This window comes from Mercenaria mercenaria, chromosome 6 (genome assembly GCF_021730395.1).
Source record: "Mercenaria mercenaria strain notata chromosome 6, MADL_Memer_1, whole genome shotgun sequence".
Taxonomy (NCBI): domain Eukaryota; kingdom Metazoa; phylum Mollusca; class Bivalvia; order Venerida; family Veneridae; genus Mercenaria; species Mercenaria mercenaria.
Window position 1 is genome coordinate 58538516 of NC_069366.1, and position 24243 is coordinate 58562758.

General features: G+C 35.2%; 2 protein-coding genes and 1 long non-coding RNA gene across 3 annotated transcripts; 1 reads left to right on the forward strand and 2 right to left on the reverse strand.

Moving 5' to 3' along the window:
* Positions 1 to 1059: 1059 nt before the first annotated feature.
* On the reverse strand, positions 1060 to 19946 carry LOC123548786 (uncharacterized protein MAL13P1.304-like). Its single transcript, XM_045336325.2, has 2 exons — positions 19854 to 19946; positions 1060 to 6383 (listed from the first exon to the last, which is right to left on the reverse strand). Exon 2 carries the CDS (start codon positions 6339 to 6341, stop codon positions 3327 to 3329), a length of 3015 nt encoding a protein of 1004 aa, XP_045192260.2. The 5' UTR covers positions 6342 to 6383; positions 19854 to 19946; the 3' UTR covers positions 1060 to 3326.
* On the forward strand, positions 13654 to 16702 carry LOC128558051 (uncharacterized). The gene is made up of 2 exons (XM_053546836.1): positions 13654 to 14874; positions 16601 to 16702. Exons 1-2 carry the CDS (start codon positions 13654 to 13656, stop codon positions 16700 to 16702), a joined length of 1323 nt encoding a protein of 440 aa, XP_053402811.1.
* A 289-nt stretch (positions 19947 to 20235) lies between the features above and the next one.
* LOC128557776 (uncharacterized) lies at positions 20236 to 22691 on the reverse strand. Its single transcript, XR_008371375.1, has 2 exons — positions 21796 to 22691; positions 20236 to 21306 (listed from the first exon to the last, which is right to left on the reverse strand). It is a non-coding gene; the product is annotated as an uncharacterized LOC128557776 (long non-coding RNA).
* Positions 22692 to 24243: the final 1552 nt, after the last annotated feature.

A 24243-nucleotide genomic window follows, 5' to 3' on the forward strand; every position in this document is an offset into this window, starting at 1 on the left:
AAGTGACCCCTGGGGCGGGGTCAATTTTGACCCCGGGGGTCATGATTTGAACAAATTTTGTAGAGGTCCACTAGGCAATGCTACATGTCAAATATCTAAGCTCTAGGCCTGCTGGTTTATTTTTAGAAAATTTTTGAAGATTTTCCTATGTAAAATCAAGTGACCCCTGGGGCGGGGGTCAATTTTGATCCAGGGGTCACGATTTGAACAATTTTAGCAGAGGTCCACTAGGCAATGCTACATGTCAAATATCTAAGCTCTAGGGCTTCTGGTTTTTGAGAAGAAGATTTTTAAGATTTTCCTATGTAAAATCAAGTGACCCCTGGGCGGGGTCAATTTTGAACCCGGGGTCATGATTTAAACAAACTTGGTAGAGATCCACTAGGCAATGCTTCAAACCAAATATCTAAGCTCTAGGGCTTCTGTTTTTGAGAAGAAGATTTTTTAAGTTTTTCCTTTCGGTTGCCATGGCAACAAGAGTTCTGCATGGAATTCAATTCTTTGAATAATTTTTGTAGAGCTTCACCCAAGGAACATTCCTGTGAAGTTTGGATGAAATTGGCCTAGCGGTTTATGAGGAGATGTTGTTTAAAGTAAAAGTTTACGGACGGACAACTGACGACAGACGATTGACGATGGACGACAGACGCCGGACAGTGAGTGATCAGAATAGCTCACCCTGAGCCTTTGGCTCTGGTGAGCTAAAAAAAAAAACAGACAAAATTAAATAGCCATATGATATTGGTATGGCAAATGTCCCTGATAACCTGTTATCATTATTTCACATACAACATTAATATTAAGATTCATAATTCCATAAACTGTAGAACAGACAAAAACTTATAGCTTTAACAGTATGATAAATGTTCCTGATATTCCACTATCACTATTTAACATACAACAATCCCAGTATACACTTGACGACAGTCTCATACTGACGATGGATCTTAGTTGGATTTTGGTCGCGACACTGGCAACCTAAATCCAACTTCTTACCAATGTCATATCCAACTGAGATGGCTAATAGACATCAGACATAGATGTCTAAGAGATGTTGGATAAGAAGTCAGTTGATGCTGTTTTTTGTTATAGAACTAACATATATAATTTAGTAAAACTAGTATAGTTTAAGGATATTTACTCGTTTTTATAATGGCCTGAACAGAGGCATGCATATAAATGAAATTTCATCCGAAAGTCAAATTTAAAATTATTATTAACTATGTTACCAAAATGTGTAAGATTGTCTATTTCCAGAATATGATTTTTTATTTATTTATTTGGGTTTTACGGCACACCAACACAGTATAAGTTATATGGCGCCAAACAGGACTACAAGTTTTGTTTTCACATCCCATTTACATCGAAATAAAAACATGAGGTATGGAATCAAAATTTGCATACCTGCTGGAATCACAGACTTACAGCAAAACCAAGTGTTAAGACCCTATTAGTCGCCTTTTATGATCATGCAAGGGTAAGGCAGAGGTTCCAATTCTTTTCATACACAGATTGTCCCAGAACCATATGGGGCATATGATTTTTTATATCAGTTTAAAACTGTTCAGGAACAAGAGCTGTCACTAATGGTGACAAATGCCCCCGCAGCACCTTGACCTTTGACCTGGTGACCCTAACGTCAGTAGGGGTGGTGTACTCAGTAAGTACTATCAGCATGTGAAGTTTGAAGGTCCTGGGTGAAGTGGTTCGAATGTAAAGTGCCTTCATGCAAAAAGTTAACGTTGGCCCCTGTGACCTTGACCTTTGACCTCGTGACCCCAACGTCAGTAGGGTTGGTGTACTCATAAAGTACTATAAGCATGTAAAGTTTGAAGGTCCTGGGTGAAGTGGTTTGCGAGTAAAGTGCCTTCATGCAAAAAGTTAATGTTGGCCCCTGTGACCTTGACCTTTGATCTTGTGACCCCAAAGTCAGTAGGAGTGGTGTACTCAATAAGTACTATCAGCACGTGAAGTTTGAAGGTCCTGGGTGCAGTGGTTCGCGAGTAAAGTGCCTTCATGCAAAAAGTTAATGTTGGCACCTGTGACCTTGACCTTTGACCTGGTAACCCCAAAGTCAGTAGGGGTGGTGTACTCCATAAGTACTATCAGCATGTGAAGTTTGAAGGTCCTGGGTGCAGTGGTTCGTGAGTAAAGTGCCTTCATGCAAAAAGTTAACGTTGGCCCCTGTGACCTTGACCTTTGACCTGGTGACCCCAAAGTCAGTAGGGGTGGTGTACTAAATAAGTACTATCAGCACGTGAAGTTTGAAGGTCCTGGGTGCAGTGGTTCGCTAGTAAAGTGCCTTCATGCAAAAAGTTAACGTTGGCCCCTGTGACCTTGACCTTTGACCTGGTGACCCCAAAGTCAGTAGGTGTGGTGTACTCTATAAGTACTATCAGCATGTAAAGTATGAAGGTCCTGGGTGCAGTGGTTTGCGAGTAAAGTGCCTTCATGCAAAAAGTTAACGTTGTGACGAACAAACTAACTAACTAACTAACGAACGAACGAACGGACAGACAGTTGAAAACTAATATGCCTCCCTTCGGGGGCATAAAAAGTAAATTTGAAACATGTATAAATTATTCTCAGAGTCACCTATATAAGGGTCTTCTTCTACACATGCTGTCTATTAGTCACGCATTCCTGAGATAAACCTGCATGGCTTTACAGTCTTCCAGTAGTTTGATGTATGTTGGAGGTTAGATAGAGCTATATAATTTATAAATACTTTATACAAAGGGTTTCACAATGTGAGTAAAACATTCTAAAAATTATACATACCGTACTTTAATAGTTATATTTATAAATGCTTAATTATTTTTTCACAGATTGATGCATTATGTTAGTAACTGTAAAAATGCATTTGCATAATTTATACAAAGCTTCTTTTTATGAAGTTCCAGATTTTAAAATGTTATATGTTTGTTGTACATGCAGTAATTATGCTTTTAAGTAGCACTAGCTTATAACGGGATCCAACATCTAAACAGTTTGCAAATCCAACCAAAATCCAACATTAGTCTGACGTCTATACAACATCTAGCTGACGTGAAATGTTTACAGAGATAATAAAATTCATAATTCAAATACAATAAAAAGAACAACAGTATGTAGCCATATTGATATGACAAATATCCCTGATATTCTACTATCACTAATGTTAAGTTAACATATAACAATAATACAATGATTCAAAATCCCAATGCTGTAAAAATCACAAGAGAAAATAGCTGTATTGTAACAAATGTCCCTGATATTCCACAGCCACTATTTAACAGGCAAAAGTAATACAATTCAAAATCTCAATACTGTAGAAATGACAAAAATTAGTAGCCATACTGGTAAGGCAAATATTCATGATATTCCTCTGTTACATCCATAATCATCCCTTTCTCTGTTACTCTTACAACATGAGGTCTGTCTCCAAGCTTTCCATTCTTTAGTTTTCTTAACAACTTTTTTCTAGCAATAAAATCATCCTCAATTCTTGTACACAAATCATTGTTTTTCCTGTTACCTTTTCGCTTTCGACCTTTCATATTTCTGTATTTATGATTAGTAAGTCCCTTCTTGCTTTTTGCAGCCAGTTTTATTTCAGACTTGTCTGCTTTTACCTCTGACTTTAACAAATTCTCATCATCAATTTTAGCAGAATTTACTTTTTTGATAAACCTCTTACTTTTCCTCCCTCTATGTCCTCTAGCATTTCTCTGTCTTTGCGGTTTGTTTTTGCCAATGCAGTAATTTTTCGTTTCAAACTCTCGAACTAAACAAGTGTCCCAATATGGTACATCCTCATACATAACATCACTTACCGGTGACAAATTTAGTGAGCTGTCCACTTCTAACAAGTCTTCATGCATCTGTAAATCTACATCTTGCTTGGAATATTCAGACATTACAGAGTTACTTGCTTCAAAATACTCTTGAACATCACCATCATTACCTTCAGAGTATACTCTACTATCATAGCAAATTGGTCTATAGTCATTTTCATTTACAGTTTGGTAACAGTCTGTGTGACTATCAGACTCAAACAATCCCCTTTCAGTCCAATACCCTACATTTCCTACTTGAGTTTTTACTTCAGTGTCTACTGAAACATCATAATTCATCATTTGCTCTGCATTATTATTATTCACATCCATGTCATTGTCATCAATTACATAAACTTCGATCAAACAGTTATTGTTTTCATCCGAATGTTCCAAATGTTTTTCATTAAATTCTGGAACAACTTCTTTATCCTGATTTTCAAAAGGTCTGCTCGCTACATCATCGGATATGTTGTCATTGCTTAAACATTGGTTGACTGTCCAACTTATTAGGTCTTTAATATCTTTGAAATTCTCTGTGACATCGTTTACACTATGTGCTGAACAAGTCTGACTCCAGCAAAATTCATTTACATTTGTTTTAGCAACATCACTCACCTCTTCAAAAGCTCTTTCATTCATGTTTGTATATGCCAAGTTTGGCTCTAATTCAGAAATGTGCTCTCCGTTCTTTGTAGAATTTACAAATGTTTCATCACCCTGTTTTTGATTTAAGTGTGTTTTACATCTACTGTCATTCATCTTAAACACATTTTCATCAGCTTCTTTGAAACTTTCATTCAAATCAACTCCTCCATTAGTAATGTTTTCAAACAATGGGTTCTTATTCATCAGCTGTTTAAAAGACCGATAATTTTCAACTTGTTTTGAAATTTTTACTTGCTCAGCAGGTTTCACCATATTTTGTTCCAAGTGTATAACATTTTCTGGCTTATGAACTTGGTTTTCAGCACGATACTCAATACCTAAAGAATAATCCCCAATATTTCCATCTTCTTTGTGAACCCCCATTTCAGAAAAATGTACATCATTGCTCTTTGGAAAATGTGAATTTTCACTAACTTCATCTTTACTAGAATCATCAAAACTTTGCTTCTCATTTTCAATGTCTTTTCTATTTGTACACCCACTTTTGTATGGGAATAGTTTAATATCAACATCTATATCAAATGCCTCTAAGTTGTCTAGATTATTATTGTTACCTGCATTTTCTTTGTCATTAGAGAACACTGAATCTTCATCTTCAAAGAATTCCACTATCAAAACATCTTTACTGGAGCTTTTAGCAAATCTATTTGATGATTTGATATCATTCGTATCACTGACAATGTTTTGTTCTATTTCATCTGTTATGATGTCAATATCATGGTTATGTTTACATTTGACCATTTGTTTAGGCAGTATCTTGTTTTGTGCATCATTTATCTGTTCATTCAAGCACAATTTGGTTTCATTTTCCACATATGGCTTCTCTCCATCTCCTTCATATGCAACTTTTAACTTTAACATATCCTTATTAAGATTAATATTTTCATTACCAAATTCTCCTTCGTGCTTTGCATTGTTACTTTCATCATTACAGCTTTCAATGTCATATGTTTTTCCAGCACTTTTATCAACACTGCTTTGTTCTAAATTAGCAGAAACCTTTGCAAAGTTGCCACTACTGCTATCATTTTCATGTAAAGATAACATTACATCAGAGTTATGTTTCAGTTTTTTAAAGTTTTTGTTACCACTTTCTTGTTTTACTATTTGAGCACCAGTATCAGATGTAATCTCACTGCTTTTCTGTTTTGTATCAATATTACACCTTTTAACAGACTTTTCATTCTTATAAACACATTGCTGTCCTTTTGATGCAAACATTTTCTGTTCTTCAGGAACACTGGAACTGTTTGTTTCTTTCAATGTACAAACTGTTTGCTTCATAGATTCCGAATGTGTCCTGTCTATGGCTGACATGTTATCTACCTTCCTAAACTGGTCTTCAGATGCTGTCCATTCTCCTGTTTCAGAATCCTTTCTGACAACAATTTTAAGTTTTGCATTATCTGGTTCAAAATTCTGATCCTCATCATACTTCTCAAAGTTTTTACTTTCAACAGAGCTTTTTCCAACAACGAGGTTTTCTTTTTCCTTTTCACTTCTTTGTTCCTGCAACTTTCTATCTGTACGTACATATGGGCCTTTCCTCCAAACAATTTTAACTTTTTCTGTATTTGAATTATTGCATTGTTTCTCATTATATGCTCTTACATCTGGACTCCCTGCATAGACTTCTCTTTCAACTGTTTGAAGCTTTCTCCCATCTGATTCACAGCTTTTATCCTCTTTAAGATACTTTATATCTTTTTCGTTATATGGGGTTTTTCTTAAAACAACTTTCAGTCTTTTCTTGTCTGGTTCACTACTATGATCCCCTTTCAACTCTTGTTCATCTCTGTTTCTAGCAGTGCTCTTTGTGTTTGTAACAGAGCTCTTTCTTCGCTTAGATCTTCTCATTCTCTCTGGTTTGTAATTAGATGCTTTCTTTAATCTCAATACCTGTAATGAAATTACTTTTTCAAAGAATTATTTCATACTTAAAAGAATGAATATAACTTCCCAAAAGTTGGTATGTCATTCCAGCTTAAATAAGGTTTCATTTACCTCTAGTATTTAAGGCCTAAATTGAAAATAAGTGTGTGTGTTACTTGTGTTCTTGCTGCATGTATGACCATTGGCCTAACCAATACTGTATACTAGTATGTATTTATATTGGTGGTGCCAAAATTTGGCATTTTTTTAAGTGTTTTGAATTGGTGCTGTCATAAATTGGCAGAAACGTCACAGACTGCCATAATCAAACATCTATACCGAGGGTAATTATCAATGTGGTGTTCAGTCTGCACAAACAATAAACTGCTTTCGATGTTGAGAGATGTTTTGTCAATAGAAGATTACGGTAAGTAGCAGTTATGGCACGCCGATTGTTCAATAATTACAGTCGAAAAACTAGGATTAAAGATCAATAAACTAGATTTTTCTAACGTAAAACCAGGTTTTTCAAATACTAACCTATATTTTCGAGCAAAAACATAAGATAACAGGCGTAAACCATAGTTTACGCTTGTAAACCAAGGTTTATGTTCGATAAACTAGGTTTCTCGATTGAACTATGCATTTCGGTTGTTAATCTAAGTTCACGAGCGTGAACCTATGTTTACGGGCATAAACCTCAGTTCACTAGCATAAACCATAGTTTATGAACATGAACCGATGTTAACAACGGTGAACTTTGGTTTATGACCATGAACATGGGTTTACGACCGTATATATAAAAGTTAAAGCTCGTGAACATAGGATAACGACCGAAAATTATAGTTCTGTTCGAGAAACTAGTTTATCGAACATAAACCTAGGTTCACGTTTGTAAACTATGTTTCACGCTCGTAAACCAAAGTTCACAGTCGTAAACATAGTTTCACGCTCGTAAACTATGACTCACAGCAAGCCAATTATCCAATAATTACGTTCTTGGTTGAAAAACTAGGATTATCGAATACTAACCTATATTTTCAAGCAAAAACATAGGATAACGGACGTAAACCATAGTTTACGCTCTTGAACCCATATTTACTTCCGATAAACTTGGTTTCTCGATTGAGCAAGAACCTATGTTTACGGGTGTGAACCTGGGTTCACGAGCATAAACCATAGTTTACGAACATGAACCTATGTTTACGACTGAAAATCATAGTTTTGTTCGAGAAACCTAGTTTATCGGACATAAACCTAGGTTCACGTTGGTATACCCAAGTTCATGGTCATAAACATAGGTTCATGTCCATTAACATAGGTTTGTGTCTGTAAACTATGGTTCACGCTCATAAACATAGTTTACGAACGTGAACCTATGTTTATGAAGGTGAATTTGGGTTTGCAAGCCTGAACCTACGTTTCCGAGGGTGAACTATAGTTTATGGCGTTATCCTATGTTTTAGCTCGAAAATATAGGTTAGTATTGGAAAAACCTTGTTTGTTGTGGAGATTTTAGCTGATGGAAACTTACATTCTTATACTTATTCTCAGCCCGGCTGTCAAAATTCCAGAAGTTTCCATGGAATGTCTTTGAATTTCCATGGAAGTCTGGAATATTCGGACAAACTTTCCAGAGCTTGATATGGAATACTGCGGAAAAATGTCCAGGGATTTCCGAAGAACTTTCCATGGACAATTTTACAGAGTGATTCCACTGCCGTCCGTGAACAATTTTCTGGAGTTATTCCACAGTCGTCCAGGAAGTTCTGTTGACAGTATTATACAATAGCAATAAATGTGATTTACAGACTTTTTTGCAGTACATGTACAGTGAGCAATAACACTTCAGTACAAGCAAATATGATTTTATTGCATGTAATCACTTTTGCAGTTTCAAACACTATATGATATAATTATATGAACAAGGAAAATGAATCTTTGCCAGTTAAAAGTGAATGATTAGAATATTTTTTAAGCATATACATAGTTTGGAACAAAAATTAGTTACACTTAAATAATAATGAAAGCATTCAAAGAAAGTACCTAAAGATAACTGTTTTCATATATGCATATTATTTATAAAATCTTTGTGAAGCCTTTGTTTATACTTTAGCATTCATTGTTTTATGCTATATAATGACTGATATACATGCATGTGTTCATTAGCATAATTACAAATGTATGTATTGTTTCATTGGTCAATTATGTAAACAAACATACTTGAGCAATTTCTACAATCCTCAATATTAGCTTTGAACAGAATTACTTCATATAATAAAGTCTCACTAATTTTTACACAACTTGTTAACATCAGACACATTTTGAAAATTCCTCTGTAAGATCAGTTGATCTAATTGGCTGAGCTTGATCACATGGTATTCCCAGTCTGATGCTAATTGTTTTCTGATGTGTTTAAAATCCCTTAGAAAATGACAGAGTTATTTTCCAGAGTTAAATGACCAGAATTTTTTCAAAGTGCTACATTTCCGTAGTGTCTGTGAATATTCCATGAACATTTTGATAGATGTCCAGAGTAATTTCCAGAGATGTCCGTGGAAAACATTTGCAATCACTCTGGACATGTTATATAACAGGTGATTTTTCCAGACCATTCCATGGAAAGTACCTACTTTCCATGGAAGTTTTGCATTTGTCCGCAATTTTTCCACAGTTACTCTGGAATATGTACAGCCGGGCTGACCAGCTCTTGATGAAATAAATGCCTTTTTTTTTAACATTGAAGGGAAATTTTATCAAAACAGAGAAATACATTCTTTTTCAGAAGGGGAATGTTGCCATATATAGTATCATCAAACAAGAGCTGTCCGTAAGACAGCGAGCTCCACTATTCGGGGATTTGACAGTAAAATGAATATATGTCTCAATAAGAGACCTCTACTTTAAAAGGAAGATATACCAAGGGGCATAATTCTGTCAAAAACACAAAGAAGAGTTATTGGGATTGTTACAACACATGCAGATGATGATGGTAAAGATATATTTTGAGTTTCAAGTCATTATCTTATATAGCACCAAAGTTATGTCCAGAAAACGAAGTTTGTTAAAAAAATTTAAGTATAAAAAGGGCTTAATTTGGTCAAAAATACAAATCAGAGTTATGGCGGTTGTTACCACACATGCAGATGGTGATGATAAAGATACATTTTAAGTTTCAAGTCTTTATCTTATACTGCATTAAAGTAATATCCAGAAAGCGAAGATTGCAAAAAAAGTTTAAGTACAAAAGGGACATTATTCTGTCAAAAATATAATTAGAGTTATGGGGTTTGTAACAAAATTCAGATGATGATTATAAAGAAATAGTTTTAATTTCAAGTAATTATCTTTTAAAGTACCAAAGATATGTCTATAAACGAAGCTTTCAAAAAAATTTAACATGAAAATAATTCCAAGTATAACAACTTTGTGACCTTGACCTTGGGTATAATGGGCCCAGCCCCTGCACATACTTTGTTTGTATGCTGGACAATGTTTATGTGAACTTACAGTAAGACATAAGCAATCGTAACAAAGCTATGACAGAAAAACAAAGGTTGCTGAAAAACTTAAACCTTAAAAATAACCTAAGTATAACACCTTGGTGACCTTGACCTTGAGTATAATGGGCTCAGCTCCTATATACACTTTATTTGTATACTGGACAATGTTTATGTAAAGTTACAGTAAGATATAAGCAATATTAACAAAGATATGACAGAAAAACAAAGGTTGCCGGAAAAACTTTAACCTTAACAAGAGCTGTCCGTAAGACAGTGCGCTCGACTTTTCTCAGTGCTTGACTCTGAATTAGAGCTTTGCCAGTAAAAAAAATTCCAAGTTAAAAAGGGACATGACTCTGTCAAAATTCAAATCAGAGTTATGGGAATTGTGTCTCCTGGTGTAGACTTTGATAGTAAATAACTATTTTATGTTTCAAGTCAACAGCTTTGATAGTAACAGAGATATTTAACTTTATCAAAAACTTTAACCAACGGCAACGCCGATGCCGGGGTAAGTGCAATAGCTCTACCAAATATCCTAAGTATAACAGCTTGGTGACTTTGACCTTGGGTATAATGGGCTCAGCCCCTACACATACATTGTATACTGGACAATTTTTATGTTACAGTAGGATATAAGCAATAGTAACAAAGATATCACAGAAAAACAAAGGTTGCCGAAAAACTTTTACCAAGAAGGGTAATGCCGACGCCGACACCGGGGTGAGTAGAATAGCCCCCCTATTCTCCAAATAGTGGAGCTAAAAATAACCCAAGCCAAGAAAAAGCCTTGAAAAGAATTATGAAAACCCTGAAAGCATTTCAGTAAACAAGAGGACCATGATGGTCCTGAATCGCTCACCTGTCCCAAAAATGACCCAGTTTTGAACTGAGTATGATGTTGTTTTTTCTATTATTTGACATAGTGACCTAGTTTTTGAGTTCATGTGACCCAGTTTTGAACTTGGCCTAGATATCATCAAGATAAAAATTCTGACCAATTTTCATGAAGATCCATTGAAAAATATGGCCTCTAGAGAGGTCACAAGGTTTTTCTATTATTTGACCTACTGACCTAGTTTTTGATGGCATGAGACCCACTTTCGAACTTGACCTAGATATCATCAAGGTGAATATTCTAACTAATTTTCATGAAGATCTCATGAAATATATGGCCTCTAGAGAGGTCACAAGGTTTTTCTATTTTTAGACCTACTGACCTAGTTTTTAACCGCACGTGACCCAGTTTCGAACTTGACTTAGATATCATCAAGATGAACATTCAGACCAACTTTCATACAGATCCCATGAAAAATTTGGCCTTTAGAGAGGTCACAAGGTTTTTCTATTATTTGACCTACTGACCTAGTTTTTGATGGCACGTGACCCAGTTTCGAACTTGACCTAGATATCATCAAGGTGAACGTTCTGACCAATTTTCATGAAGATCTTGTGAAATATGTGGCCTCTAGAGAGGTCACAAGGTTTTTCTATTTTTAGACCTACTGACCTAGTTTTTGAAGGCATGTGACCCAGTTTCGAACCTGACCTAGATATCATCAAGGTGAACATTCTGACTAATTTTCATGAAGATCTTGTGAAATATATGGCCTCTAGAGAGGTCACAAGGTTTTTCTATTTTCAGACCTACTGACCTAGTTTTTGACGGCATGTGACCCAGTTTCGAACTTGACCTAGATTTCTTCAATGCAAACATCTGACCAAATTTCATGAAGATCAATTGAAAAATACAGCCTCTATCGCATACACAAGGTTTTTCTTTGATTTGACCTAGTGACCTAATTTTTGACCCAGATGACCCATTTTCGAACCTGACCTAGGTTTTATCTAGGCAATTATTCTAACCAAAATTCATGAAGATTAATTGAAAATACAGCCTCTATTGCATACACAAGATTTTCTTTGATTTGACCTAGTGACATAGTTTTTGACCCCAGATGACCCATTTTCGAAATCGGCCTAGATTTCATCAAGGTGATCATTCTGACAAAATTTCATAAAGATCAGTTGAAAAATACAGCCTTTATTGCATACACAAGCTAAATGTTGACAGACAGACAGACGACTGACACCGGACATCGAGTGATCACAAAAACTCACCTGAGCAGTGCTCAGGTGAACTAAAAACGTAATTCCCGTCTACAAACATCATGTGATTATTAATAGAGCGCACATGTGTAGGTATCGCACACTATTATGACGTTTTGAAATAAAAACAAACAAAACAATAACATAAAATGAAGTCAGTACACTTAGTACGTCTATGATGCAGTCAGTGATTCCTCGTTGGCCTAATGCGGTTACGGTTTACATCATACTTTTTCGTCGTGAGTTCGATTCCAAGACCCGTTAAATTTTGTCTTTAATTTTTTCTTTACTATAATTCAATGAAGACAAAACGAGATAGTAAATCTAGTTCTAACATGTTCACTAAAATTATATATCACAATTTACACATAATTATGTCTAAATACACTCCACCTTTAATATGATCTAATGTTTTTAAGCTTTCCTGTGATATTTTTAAACCTGTACGGGTTAGTTTTTTAAGTTTTTTAACAATTTTACACTTCACTTTAATAAAAGCATTGCCCGGCTATAATTTTAGGATCGATTGATTTATAGATACTACTAATTTTATACGAAAATAAGAAACAAAACAATAAATTAGAAACCAAAGAAAAACAAACTTACACAAAGTCTGTAATGCAAACTGAAAAAAAAATTGGGGATTGAACTCCCGACGAAAAAGGTATAATACAAATATTGTAACCACTCGGCCAATGACTAAATCACTGACTAAATCGTAAACTTAGTGTACTGACTTAATTTTATGTAACTGTTTTGTTTTCACTTCTAAACGCCATAATACTGTGCACTACCTACAGTTTGGTTTTGCGGTGACATTTAATAACTAGGTTGCTTGGGGATAACAGACTATTATTATGTAGCCTTACTCATTTGGCTTATCGGGATGACTTATTTTATGATCTGATATTTTATAGTTGTCACTCTAACTTCTACGCCTTACCCGTATCTGCATTGTTAGGAAAATGAAAACATTAAAAAATTAAAAAAGTCATAATATACTGATCAGACTTACTTGCTTTAATTAATAAATTAAACATTAATATTCATGTAGAAACTTCATATGGATTGAATTTAATCCATAATTTTAAATAAGAGACTGAAATCTTCGAAAATATGATTGACAGGTGCGAGGAGATATCTACCCTGACACTGAATTCAATAACAGCAGACTGCCTATACGATACTAAGTTACAGGAATAAAACACAAAATATACATTCATAAAATGTCAGCAAGGCAAGTTTATTACTTTAATGTCAACTTAAATTCATTATCAGAGATATATAATCATTACAAATACTTTGTACATGTTCCAGAAAACTTTCCCAACAGATTTTAATTGGGGATTTCTTATCAGAAATATGCAGAATAAGTCTGGATGTGATGGAGACAGCGACAGTCAAAAGTTATCACGTTGTCCCGAAACATCCTATTATTTGGACTAATTAGCTTCCATGAACACATTAATAATCGAACAAAATCTGGTTTCAAAGCTCTCAGGTCAATAAGTCACTTTGGTAATGATAAGAGAGGCTGTGATCAAGAAATCTTCATGAGGCTGTACAAAACATTAGTTCTTTCAGTGATGGTTTATGGAATGCCAGTGATAGCAACAGCTACAGATTATGCTGAAAAAGAATTTGGGAAAGTACAGAGATAGGCACTACTGACCGCAACAGGATGTATGTCTTCTACAGCGACAGATCAGCTAGAAGTGATGACAGGTACTCTGCCAATATCTCTACACTTAAAGTGCAAAAATGCGGAAGAGCTGATTAGATTTTACAGCAAAGTGGAAGAAAACCCAATCAAACAGGACCTACAGGCATGGATGACAGACAGAGCTAAGACAAACAAGTGCATGTACAAACACCTGATAAGTCATTTCAATGAGGTTAAAGGTAAAACAGAGTTAGAACATGTAGAAACAGACTTCAAGTGCAGCAAAGAAGGAGGTCTAGCATTATGTAGAAAGGTCAGTTACATTAAAAATGAAGAAGAAAATCAGAACAAGAAAGACCAGCAAGTGGAGAACATAACAGAAATAATTAGCAAACTGACAGACAGGGAAATCAGCATGTTCACAGACGGGTCAACACTGGGAAATCCAGGACCAACAGGAACTGGAGCATGTATCTACTTTAAAGGTACAAACTCGGATCCAGTCCAATTAAAATGCCCAGTAAGTCCAAACAGCAACAACTATGTAGGAGAGTTGAATGGAATTCGTCTGGCTCTATCCTTTTTAGAGGAAAAAAACATCCAACAAAAAAGCATTCACTTGTTTGTAGACTGTCAGCCAGCAATTAAAACCATTTTTTCAAACACAATACCAGCATTAACAATAGAAACAAGACAAATATTACAAAACCTAGAGAACAAGAATAACAAGATTCAAATACAATGGACGCCAGGACATAAAAATATAGAGGGAAATGAAATTGCAGACAAGCTAGCAAAGGAGGCGGCAAGTGAAATGATAGGAAAGCAAGTGGAGGAAAACTCTAGGAAAGTAGACAAGAAAGAATTAACGAAAGATTTAAGGTTAAATGCGGGGCAAAAATGGCAAAGAAGATATGAAAATACTGAAGGAAATGAAAGATTTATGGAGATTTTTCCGACAGTACAGCCCAGAAAACTTTATAAATCAGAAAGAAGACTGGAATGTATTATAAATCAGAAAATAACAGGACACTCCCATCTGAACAGTCACATGTCAAAAATTTTACATGATGTGCAGGAGATATGTCCAAATTGTGACAAAGTAGAAACTACCAGACACTTCATATTTGAATGTCCGGCTTATGCAACGCAAAGAAATAAACTAGAAAGAGAGGCTGAAGAGGCATCAAACAGACACAGTGAACCAGTTGCAGACATAAATCTGAAAGTTCTGATAGGCAATGTAGAGGCAGGAAGGTCTAATACGGGGAGTTGAAACTCCGTATAAATCAATACATTTATCTGTATTATGCTGTCATCCATACCTGTAAATATTGACCAGTCGTTAGCGATCGATATTTTGTTTTCGCCACTATCGATTAGCGTGTAATTAGCATATTACCTCATGTTAATCATGGAGCTATAACACTTTTTGTTCAAAGGGTTTACCAGTCACATGTTAAGTGCCAATAATTAGATGATCAGAGATTGATCTAAAGGGATTCTGAAACAACAAGAGCTGTCTCCGTGACACGCCCATCAATGCACTATCCTTTAACGTCTAAGTGTGGCCTTGACCTTTGAGCTACGGACCTGGGTCTTGCGCACTGCACGTCGTCTTACTGTGGTACACATTCATGCCAAGTTATTTGAAAATCCATCCATCGATGACAAAGATATGGACCGGACACGCCCATCAATGCACTATCCTTTAACGTCTAATTGTGACCTTGACCTTTGAGCTACGGACCTGGGTCTTGCGCACTGCACGTCGTCTTACTGTGGTACACATTCATGCCAAGTTATTTGAAAATCCATCCATCGATGACAAAGATATGGACCGGACACGCCCATCAATGCACTATCCTTTAACGTCTAAGTGTGACCTTGACCTTTGAGCTACGGACCTGGGTCTTGCGCACTGCACGTCGTCTTACTGTGGTACACATTCATGCCAAGTTATTTGAAAATCCACCCATTCATGACAAAGAACGGACCGGACACGAAAATTGCGGACAGACCGACAGACTGACAGACCGACAGACAGACGGTTCAAAAACTATATGCCTCCCTTCGGGGGCATAAAAACAGCATGCGACTGCATGTGGTGATATGCTTGATTATTATGAATTAACTCGAGCTCACTTCCCTGAAGAAATATTTTACCACGTAACTTCAAACCTTTTACAAAGGGCCGATTTTTGTTGGATTTGAATTTATAAAAAAAAAATGGAAAATAACAGAAAGCTGACACTTTTCTTAATCTTGTAGAGCCATAATTATAATTATTGTTTATAATGTCAGATTTCAATATACAGAAACAAACATTCTCCTTGAACGTAGGGAATGTTTCAAACGAAATTGTTGTTTAAACTCCAAAAATTAGTTTAATAAATTTAATCTTAAAACTGATGTGTGAAAAATACAATGTATTTTAATTAAAATAACAATATTTTTTTTTAAAAAGGCCGACAACGAAGTTACATTTAGTATTCCGAACTTTTAGATAAAACTGCAGAAAATCATCTAGGTTTAACACGCATTTAAATGGTGAAGAACAGAGCAATATCATAAACAAATATTTTCAGGCAACAGTTTACAGTTTTGACTTGCTATTTTCATTAAAATATGTCCTATTTTTTTTGTTCTAAATACTCTGAATCAACAAGGCAAATATCATGTAAAAAACGACATCTTTCTCTCTGGGTAAGACAAGTATAGATTTAGCCATTTTCACAGGGTGAAAAGTAACATTAATTTAGATATTTTCCATTTAAAAACAGATGCAGGCAATAATTTCATGGCAGAACTTTTGTTTTCAACAAAAAAATCAACAAATGCTTTCCCAGATTTTCACTGAAAGGACGAGTTAAACTGTAAGGCGTAAGTGTTTGAGTAATAGCAGAATAACCTACGGCATACGCTTCGATTGGACGACAGCATAAGATAAGATAAATGCCGGTTTCCAGTCCCCGTATCAGTTGTTCCACGTAGAGGGGAGGAGGGAGTTTGGGACAGAAATTCAGAAGCTGTTTCAGCAATTTATTAAAGACACTAGAAGATTTAAGTAAATCTAATGCGACCAACTTCACAAAATGACTAATAAAGTCTTAAGTTTACTTAGAGAAATAATTCCACAAAGAGAAGAATATATACGCACAGTCAATTTGTCAGCTGAAAATTGACATAAAGGAAAAACAACAACAATTATTATGTTGTCCCATCACAAACTGTTACACACTTCTTGAATTTTATAAAAATGGCTGCAGTTAAAATGATGTTTACTTTTATCAGTAGCAGGTGAATACAGTACATAATAAGGCCAGAGTTTTTTTATTTTTCGTTTTACGGGAGCGCCGGTCCTAAATATTGCAAAAGTGGAAGAAAATTAAAATTCATTTTCCCGAGTTTTATCTTATTTTTTCCGCCGGTCGGTTGTTTACAGCCCCAAAGAAAATAAAATCAGTGTATTTTCACCTGGACGTAATTTCACAGGAAGGGAGTTTAACGCGTGCAAAATATCGTGTTTTGTCGTACATTTATCGGCATTAACAGGGTGTAAAATTCCACTCGCCTGCTCGCATTGGCGAGTTAAGTCTGAGTAGGACGAGTGGACCTCGCTGTGTACTCGACCGATCGGGCGAGTGGTTTTTTATTACGTCCTTACTTTACCAAAATTCAGAAATTACATCTACAAAACATCAACAAACTTTGAGATGGTTCAGTCGCTACCTGGATTGACTGGAAACAGATAAAGATTTCAAAACGTCATGCCGGTAATTTTCCATTCCACAAGCACGTGTGACCTATCGTAACATCTAATTTACATCGACACGTACACAAAAACCGTGCGTAGTGCATTCATTTTTTAATATTTTCGCTTCAAGTTTTCAACACCCCTTGAGAAATAATACTTTTTGAATTCTATAATGATTTTAATAAGATATCAACAGAAATGTAGGCAAAATTCTATAAAAACGGTCGAATTTTCATATAATCATTTGTAAAAATTCAAACAGCGCGATCTTAGTTACTTATTTCTTTCTAAAAGTAAATAAATGATGAATACTATGGGCTTAAAATTCAGACTTTTGACCAGAAAGTACAAAAAACAGAATAAAAAAATCTTAAATAATGAAAAAGCGGCTGCGATTACAATACATGGAGTAAGACGATTTTTGGCAAACAGATTTTTGTTAGTGCGGCAGAATAGGTTACGTGACCTCGTGAACGTAAGTAGAAAAAAGCAATGTGATGTCACTGCGGTTTTTAATAAGTTTTAAATGAATCTTTGTACATGTATTTTTTGACCAACAATTTAAAAGTTTTTCTTGTCAAACAATAATGTAAATTCCTTGAGGGCAAATAGGTCACAGAGGTAGGATATCCACTATAGTAACTATCGTTTGAGACATTTACCTTTTATACGGGATATAGCACATTCGCTTTTGATAACAAATTAAAGAAGAAATTTTTTATTGATTTCTATTTCTCAGCAATTTTAAGAACCGATGCGGTACGATCAGACAGTGATGTGTCACATGGCGCGAAAACATGACGTAATGCCATGACAATCTCGAGCAAAAATACCGCTTTGATCTCCGCTTCAGATGTCAAGATACTGACACACTTCTTTTAGCTCTTAGGGGTGTAAATTGATCATGAAAACAAGGTCAACATTACTTAGTTTATCACTGAATAATTACCGATAATCTTTAACGTTTTTTTTTCTCTCTTTCTACACGGGTGGATGGACGATGACTGTGTCCAAATTTTTTAGACACTTTTCAAAATATATAGTTTTCGGGAAATAATACTATTGTACATAATACTCCTTTCATAAAAGTGACAGTATTAAAAGTATTAAATTGTCTAAAGATTGTCTTACTCACATTTTGTTTTCAATAGATTCAACTTACAAGTTTGCCATAGAAAGGTAATACAATATCAAAGGTGCTTTGACATTAAATTTTATTCAAAACTTTAGTTGTTTGCAGAACAAATAAATGTTTGTAACAGCAGATTGTTTTTACATTTTTATTTCAATGGTGACCCCTCACACTTTACACAGGCTTGGGACTGTCTGGCATAAAGCAGCTGGTAGTGTTGGCAAAATCTCAGACAGATGGTCCATTTCTTTTGTAACTTCGATAGAATTCATAAGTGTATAAAGAATAATAAAGAATACTTTTTATTGGAGACAATATTTTGACAAAAAGTGATGCAACTTCAGTACTTGAACTTAGTGTAGTATAAAAAGGTGCAAATTACAGAAGCAACTTCAGTACTTGCACTAAGTGTATTATAAAAAGGTGCAAATCACAGAGTTAAATGAGGTAAATTTTCAGATTACTTTTTGCTAGATTATCTTTCGTTTTTCATCACTGAAAAAAAAATCTTGCCCTCTGCACTGTGACTGTTATTCAAAGTTACTAAATACTTTATTTTGCTGATAAAATCCAGTATATTATGAGCTGGCATAAACTGTAAAGTTAGCTCATTAAAGATGATATTGGTGAAAGATACAATAAGTAAATATTATGTATAAAAAGCAGAGGTTACACAGCAGAAGATGCAAGCAAACCAAACCACCAAAACTACTACACTACTAATTAAGCCACTTTATACCAGACGTGTTTAGTCTCTACTTGCTGTCACTGAAATTTACTGTGGCTGTTGTAACAGATAAAATAATTTTTGTCTTCCACTTAAATTAAGTAAAACAAGCTTTCTGAATTTTAAAGACTTGCCAGTGTGAGTTACAGTGCCTGAAGCAGTTTATTCACAAGCATGCATGAAAATTTTATTCAATGTTCATCCTGTATAAATGGCTTTTATAGTCTTAAAACATAACAATACGTCACAATATTAAATATTGGACACAAACGCAAGTAAACAAAACTTGAAACGAAAGTTCATCAAAATAAAAAAAATCTTAAAAAATTCTATTTTATTTTTATTTTTTTCCGAGATGCTCACTTTCAAGCTTTTTATTTTTATTTTTATTCCCTCCTCCCCCTGCTCATTTTTCAAAAATCTCCCGTAAAACGAAAGATAAAAAACTCTGGCCTAATTGCTATGTACAATCTTCACTTGCGTTATCCGAAATTTTATTGTCCCAAATACACAAACTCCTGCGCGTTGAAATGTTTAAATTATTGTTATTAAGCAATAACGAAAACTGATAACCTGGAAGCGCGATTAATTATCTGTATTACTTACCTAAATTACTAACGGCTATAGATGACAATCTCCTAAATTCTGTTAATTTACCGTCGAATTTCTTGCACTTCTACTCCGGTGCGGTGCGGTCAAGTGTAACATCAAAATATATCGTTGTCATCACTTTCACCACCCGTTCTAAACTTACTTATGGCAATAGCAACAGAATAAAGTACATTCAATGATTGTCACAGCTCAGAGTCATTAAATAAGTTAACTTTGCCCAACTGATTCTGTCGAAGGAAAATGTTCAATAAAGTGCACGGCTTTTACTCTTTATGCCCATCATATGATACTTACACCGATTATCTATACCAAAGAAGTATAAAATACATTTTTTATAGCTCTTTGTCTATACTAGTCAAAAGTTCCAATGCCCATGTGTACATAAGTGTCGATATTTTATTTAATATTAAACCAAATACAATGAAATTTGACATGAGTAACACATAACTATCCTGTAACAGAATGAAAAACAAAAACTTAACAAAAAACACAGTAGATAACAATAAAATGCATTAATTGATTGAATGGTGCATTTTTAAAGTTCGCAGGATCAGTCAATAGCGGGTGTGGCCACCAGCAGCATTCACCACAGATAAACATCTTCTTCGCATTGATGCGATCAAACGACGCACAAAGTTAAATGGAATGTTACGCCACTCCTGGATAATCGCATTGGTTAGTTCTTGTAGGTTTCCAGGCTGCATGCTATGACGCTGGCGGATCGCCTTGTCGGGCGCGTCCCACAGGTGCTCAATTGGCGACATGTTGGAAGATAACGCAGGCCCATGGGTGAAAGTTGGAAAAACTGAAAATACTGAAACAAATATCTGGGGGCCAGGGGGCCGATAGGGCCCCCGGTGGGTCCAGGGCAAAGCCCTGGCCAGGGGTCCAGGGGGCCGGAGGCCCCCGGAAGCTCCTGAAATAATGCAATTACCAAGTACTGTACAAAGCTTTTCCTGAAAAGTAGAGTCCTCTGCATTTAAGTTTTGGAGTCTTCTACAAACATAAATTCAAGACCTTATTCTTCAAAAATTAATTTGTCATTTTATTATTTCCACATTATTTCACAATATACAATGCAATTACATTCAAAATCTAATCATTGTTATTGTTTGTTGCCTCACTGGAATTCAGTGATAAGATCTGTCCTTTAAGTTTTTTCTTTAGATCATCCTTCTAACTTTTGGCAATGCTATGTGTGTTTACATAGTTGTGGTCTTGTCAAGAGCAGGTTTATCCTCATCTAACCGAGTTGTGGTCTTGTCAAGAGCAGGTTTATCCTCATCTAACCGAGGTTTATCCTCATCTAACCCTTCTGTGAATTTCAGCAGCTCTGCTATATATAAATGTAAATGGCAGTGTCAACTTTGGAAGGCTATGGTTATGGCGTGCTGTTTAGCCACTCTGTCTTGCATAGATTCAGTGTTCTTAGTAACCTTAGAAGAACCTGAAAGTAAACAAATGGACCAATTATTTAATGACATACAACATTATACAGTAGAGCAAAGACGAGTCCCAAACTGGACCATATATTTTTTTTTCTAAAAAATTGGGCATGGGTTCCCCTAACAAATTTGCTTCATCAATTTAAACAGACACTTTGCTTCTGGGCTCATAAGTTAAGGACAAGTTAAACTAATATTTACTCAGTATTAACAGACCAGTCCCAGCAAGCAAGTGTATATGGCCAGTAAAGCAGGGAGAAGACAGAAGAAAGGGAGAGGGTGGGGTCACATCCATGCCAAAATTGCCTGAATTAAGAATACAGTAATAAGTATAAAGTTTAGGTAACATTGTTAAAGACTGTGTTTCAGTCTTTTGGGGTATGTTGAATACCTTTTTTTATTTAAATTTGAGGCATACTTGTCATGGATGCTTGAGAACCTCTTCCACATAGATTAAGTATTTATTAACAGATAATATAAAATCATCTCACCTCATTGAATATTCCCCGTTTTCACAACTCAGTGTTTTTTCTGGTGTTTGGCGTCCTCGTGGTGAAGTTTGAGGCTTTTCTTTCCATTGGATTTGTAATTAATCGTTTTCATAGAAAGTGCAATATGCAACACAGCAAATATCTATCAGACCATTTCAGCGCCTCAGAATCTAACTCGGACAACTGCCATCGCCGTTAAATTTTGTTCTTGGCTTGTTGCTCAAACTCCTGAACTACCTGTTGGTAGAAACTTCATAATGGTCAGATCGGTTTATTTCTTCAATTATTGTAGACATTCGAAATTTGCAGTAAGGAACAGGTTGTTGGTTGTCGTAAAAGGAGGTCATAAAGTATCACGCGTGCAGAAATGATTCGTTAACCATCGGTTACAAACGGTTACACAAGGAAACTTCGAATAGCATCTTCAGCCTTACCCGCGGAAATAACCGATCTACAGTCTATTTTTGGATGAATAATTGCCAGCGTTCGGTTATCTTCGGCTATCGAATAATGTTACATACGGTATTGCTAACGGAAAAGGACGATCAAATTGTTGCAATCAGCGCTATTTTTAGCATTTTAGCATAATGTTATTATTTTGCCATTGATAGATGACCGGACAGGACGTTACCTCCCCCCACCCCTCGAAAATCTCATCGGATTTACACGATTTGGAAAAATGACCTTTGGGAAGGTCCAAAATACGGAATTCCGTCATAATACGGAAAACTTTCACCCATGCAGGCCAATCAAGAATGTTGACGCCGTTCTGCTTCAGGTATGCCATATTTATACGAGCCACGTGCAACTCGTGAAACCAACCGAAGCAATTATCCAGGAGTCGCATAACATTCACATTACTGTGTGATTAGCTTGATCGCATCAATGCGACGACAATTTTAAGCCGTAGTGAATACTGCTAGTGGTAACATCGGATCCGCACTACTGACTTATCCTGCAAACTTTAAAAATGCACCCTTCAATCAATTAATGCATTTTATCTCAGTCTACTGTGGTATTTTGATAATTATGTTTTTGTTTTTTATTCTGTTACAGGATAGTTATGTGATACTCATGTCAAATTAGAGATGGTACCTACCCAAATAAATCAAAGGGGGACAACTCTGAATTGATCAATAAACTGAAGCCAACCTTAAACATTGATCAAAAGTGAAAGAAAAATCAGATAGGTCCTTTTTCAAACAACTTATCAGGCAGACAAAATATGACCTACATTTGTTTAAATCCCTTTGTATTCAATATACAAAATGCACGCTTTTCTCATGACTTACACTGACAGTTTTTTTTGTAAGTTGTAGTGAGGCCCTGATAGAAAGTTTAGTAATGCATGAAGATTATATAGAATAATGAATACATTCCTTTGAAGAAAATTAACGACATTAAGAAATGTTATTAAGTTTTGATCTTTTAGCCAAGTTGTTTATTTATTGTTCTCAATGGTGATACATTGGTTTACACAACATTTATATATCAAAATGTAAAATGTATATATCCAACGAGAAATAACAAAAAAAGTTAAATTGGTAACACAAAAATTCATTGTCGTCAAATATAATTACAATGTTTTAAGGTAGTGGTTGTAATTACTACATGTTAAGGTAGCTGACAGGTAATGACTCTTATGTAATGTATTTTAAGTAATTCTCAATTTAAACATTCTCTGGAGGGAACTAGCACGATCATTTGCTTTCCTTGAAAAACGAATAAATGCTGAAAAAGCATATGGAGATTACTCTATTTGATGATTTTCGTTACAGGTCAACTACCCTAAACAAACTAAAAGGTGTTTTATTTATTGTTGAAAACAAAGTAATCGGATAATTTCAGATATCAACATTAATTTAAAACTTATACTGTTTACACAACCTGAAAAAAGGTTTTTGTTGGGGCCTCTCATTAACAAATATATCAACAATTATCACCTGAATTGAGTGTATTCATGAGTGGAAAATATTGATGGTAAAATGGTGTAGGGGTTTGTTTACAATATAAAATCTTTAATAACTTCTTTAAGGTACATTTTTGGTATGGTTTTGGTAAGCTTTTAATAAAGAGCATGTCGTTCTCTTTCACTCAGAATTTTTTTCAAGTGTTTTAGACTTTTGGCTAGTCTTGGAATTTGACTTTATTAAAAGACAAAAGGAAGTTCAGTATAGGCTCTTTCAAAATGTTGAAAGTAGAGTAAACTTACCTTATACTCTATTGAATTTATTTAGCTGTGGGAGCATTTGATATAGACTATAATTGGGGAAGTCCTAAAATCTTTGAAAAACGGTCAATACAAGAGTTGTCCATTTTGCTTCAGATATTTTGAGAAAGTCATTTTTTAGATATCAAATATTTATATTTTTGACATGGAGAAGAGGAAAACCATAAATATATTTAGAACATTGGTGCACTTAGCTATCATTTCACTCTGAAAAAAAC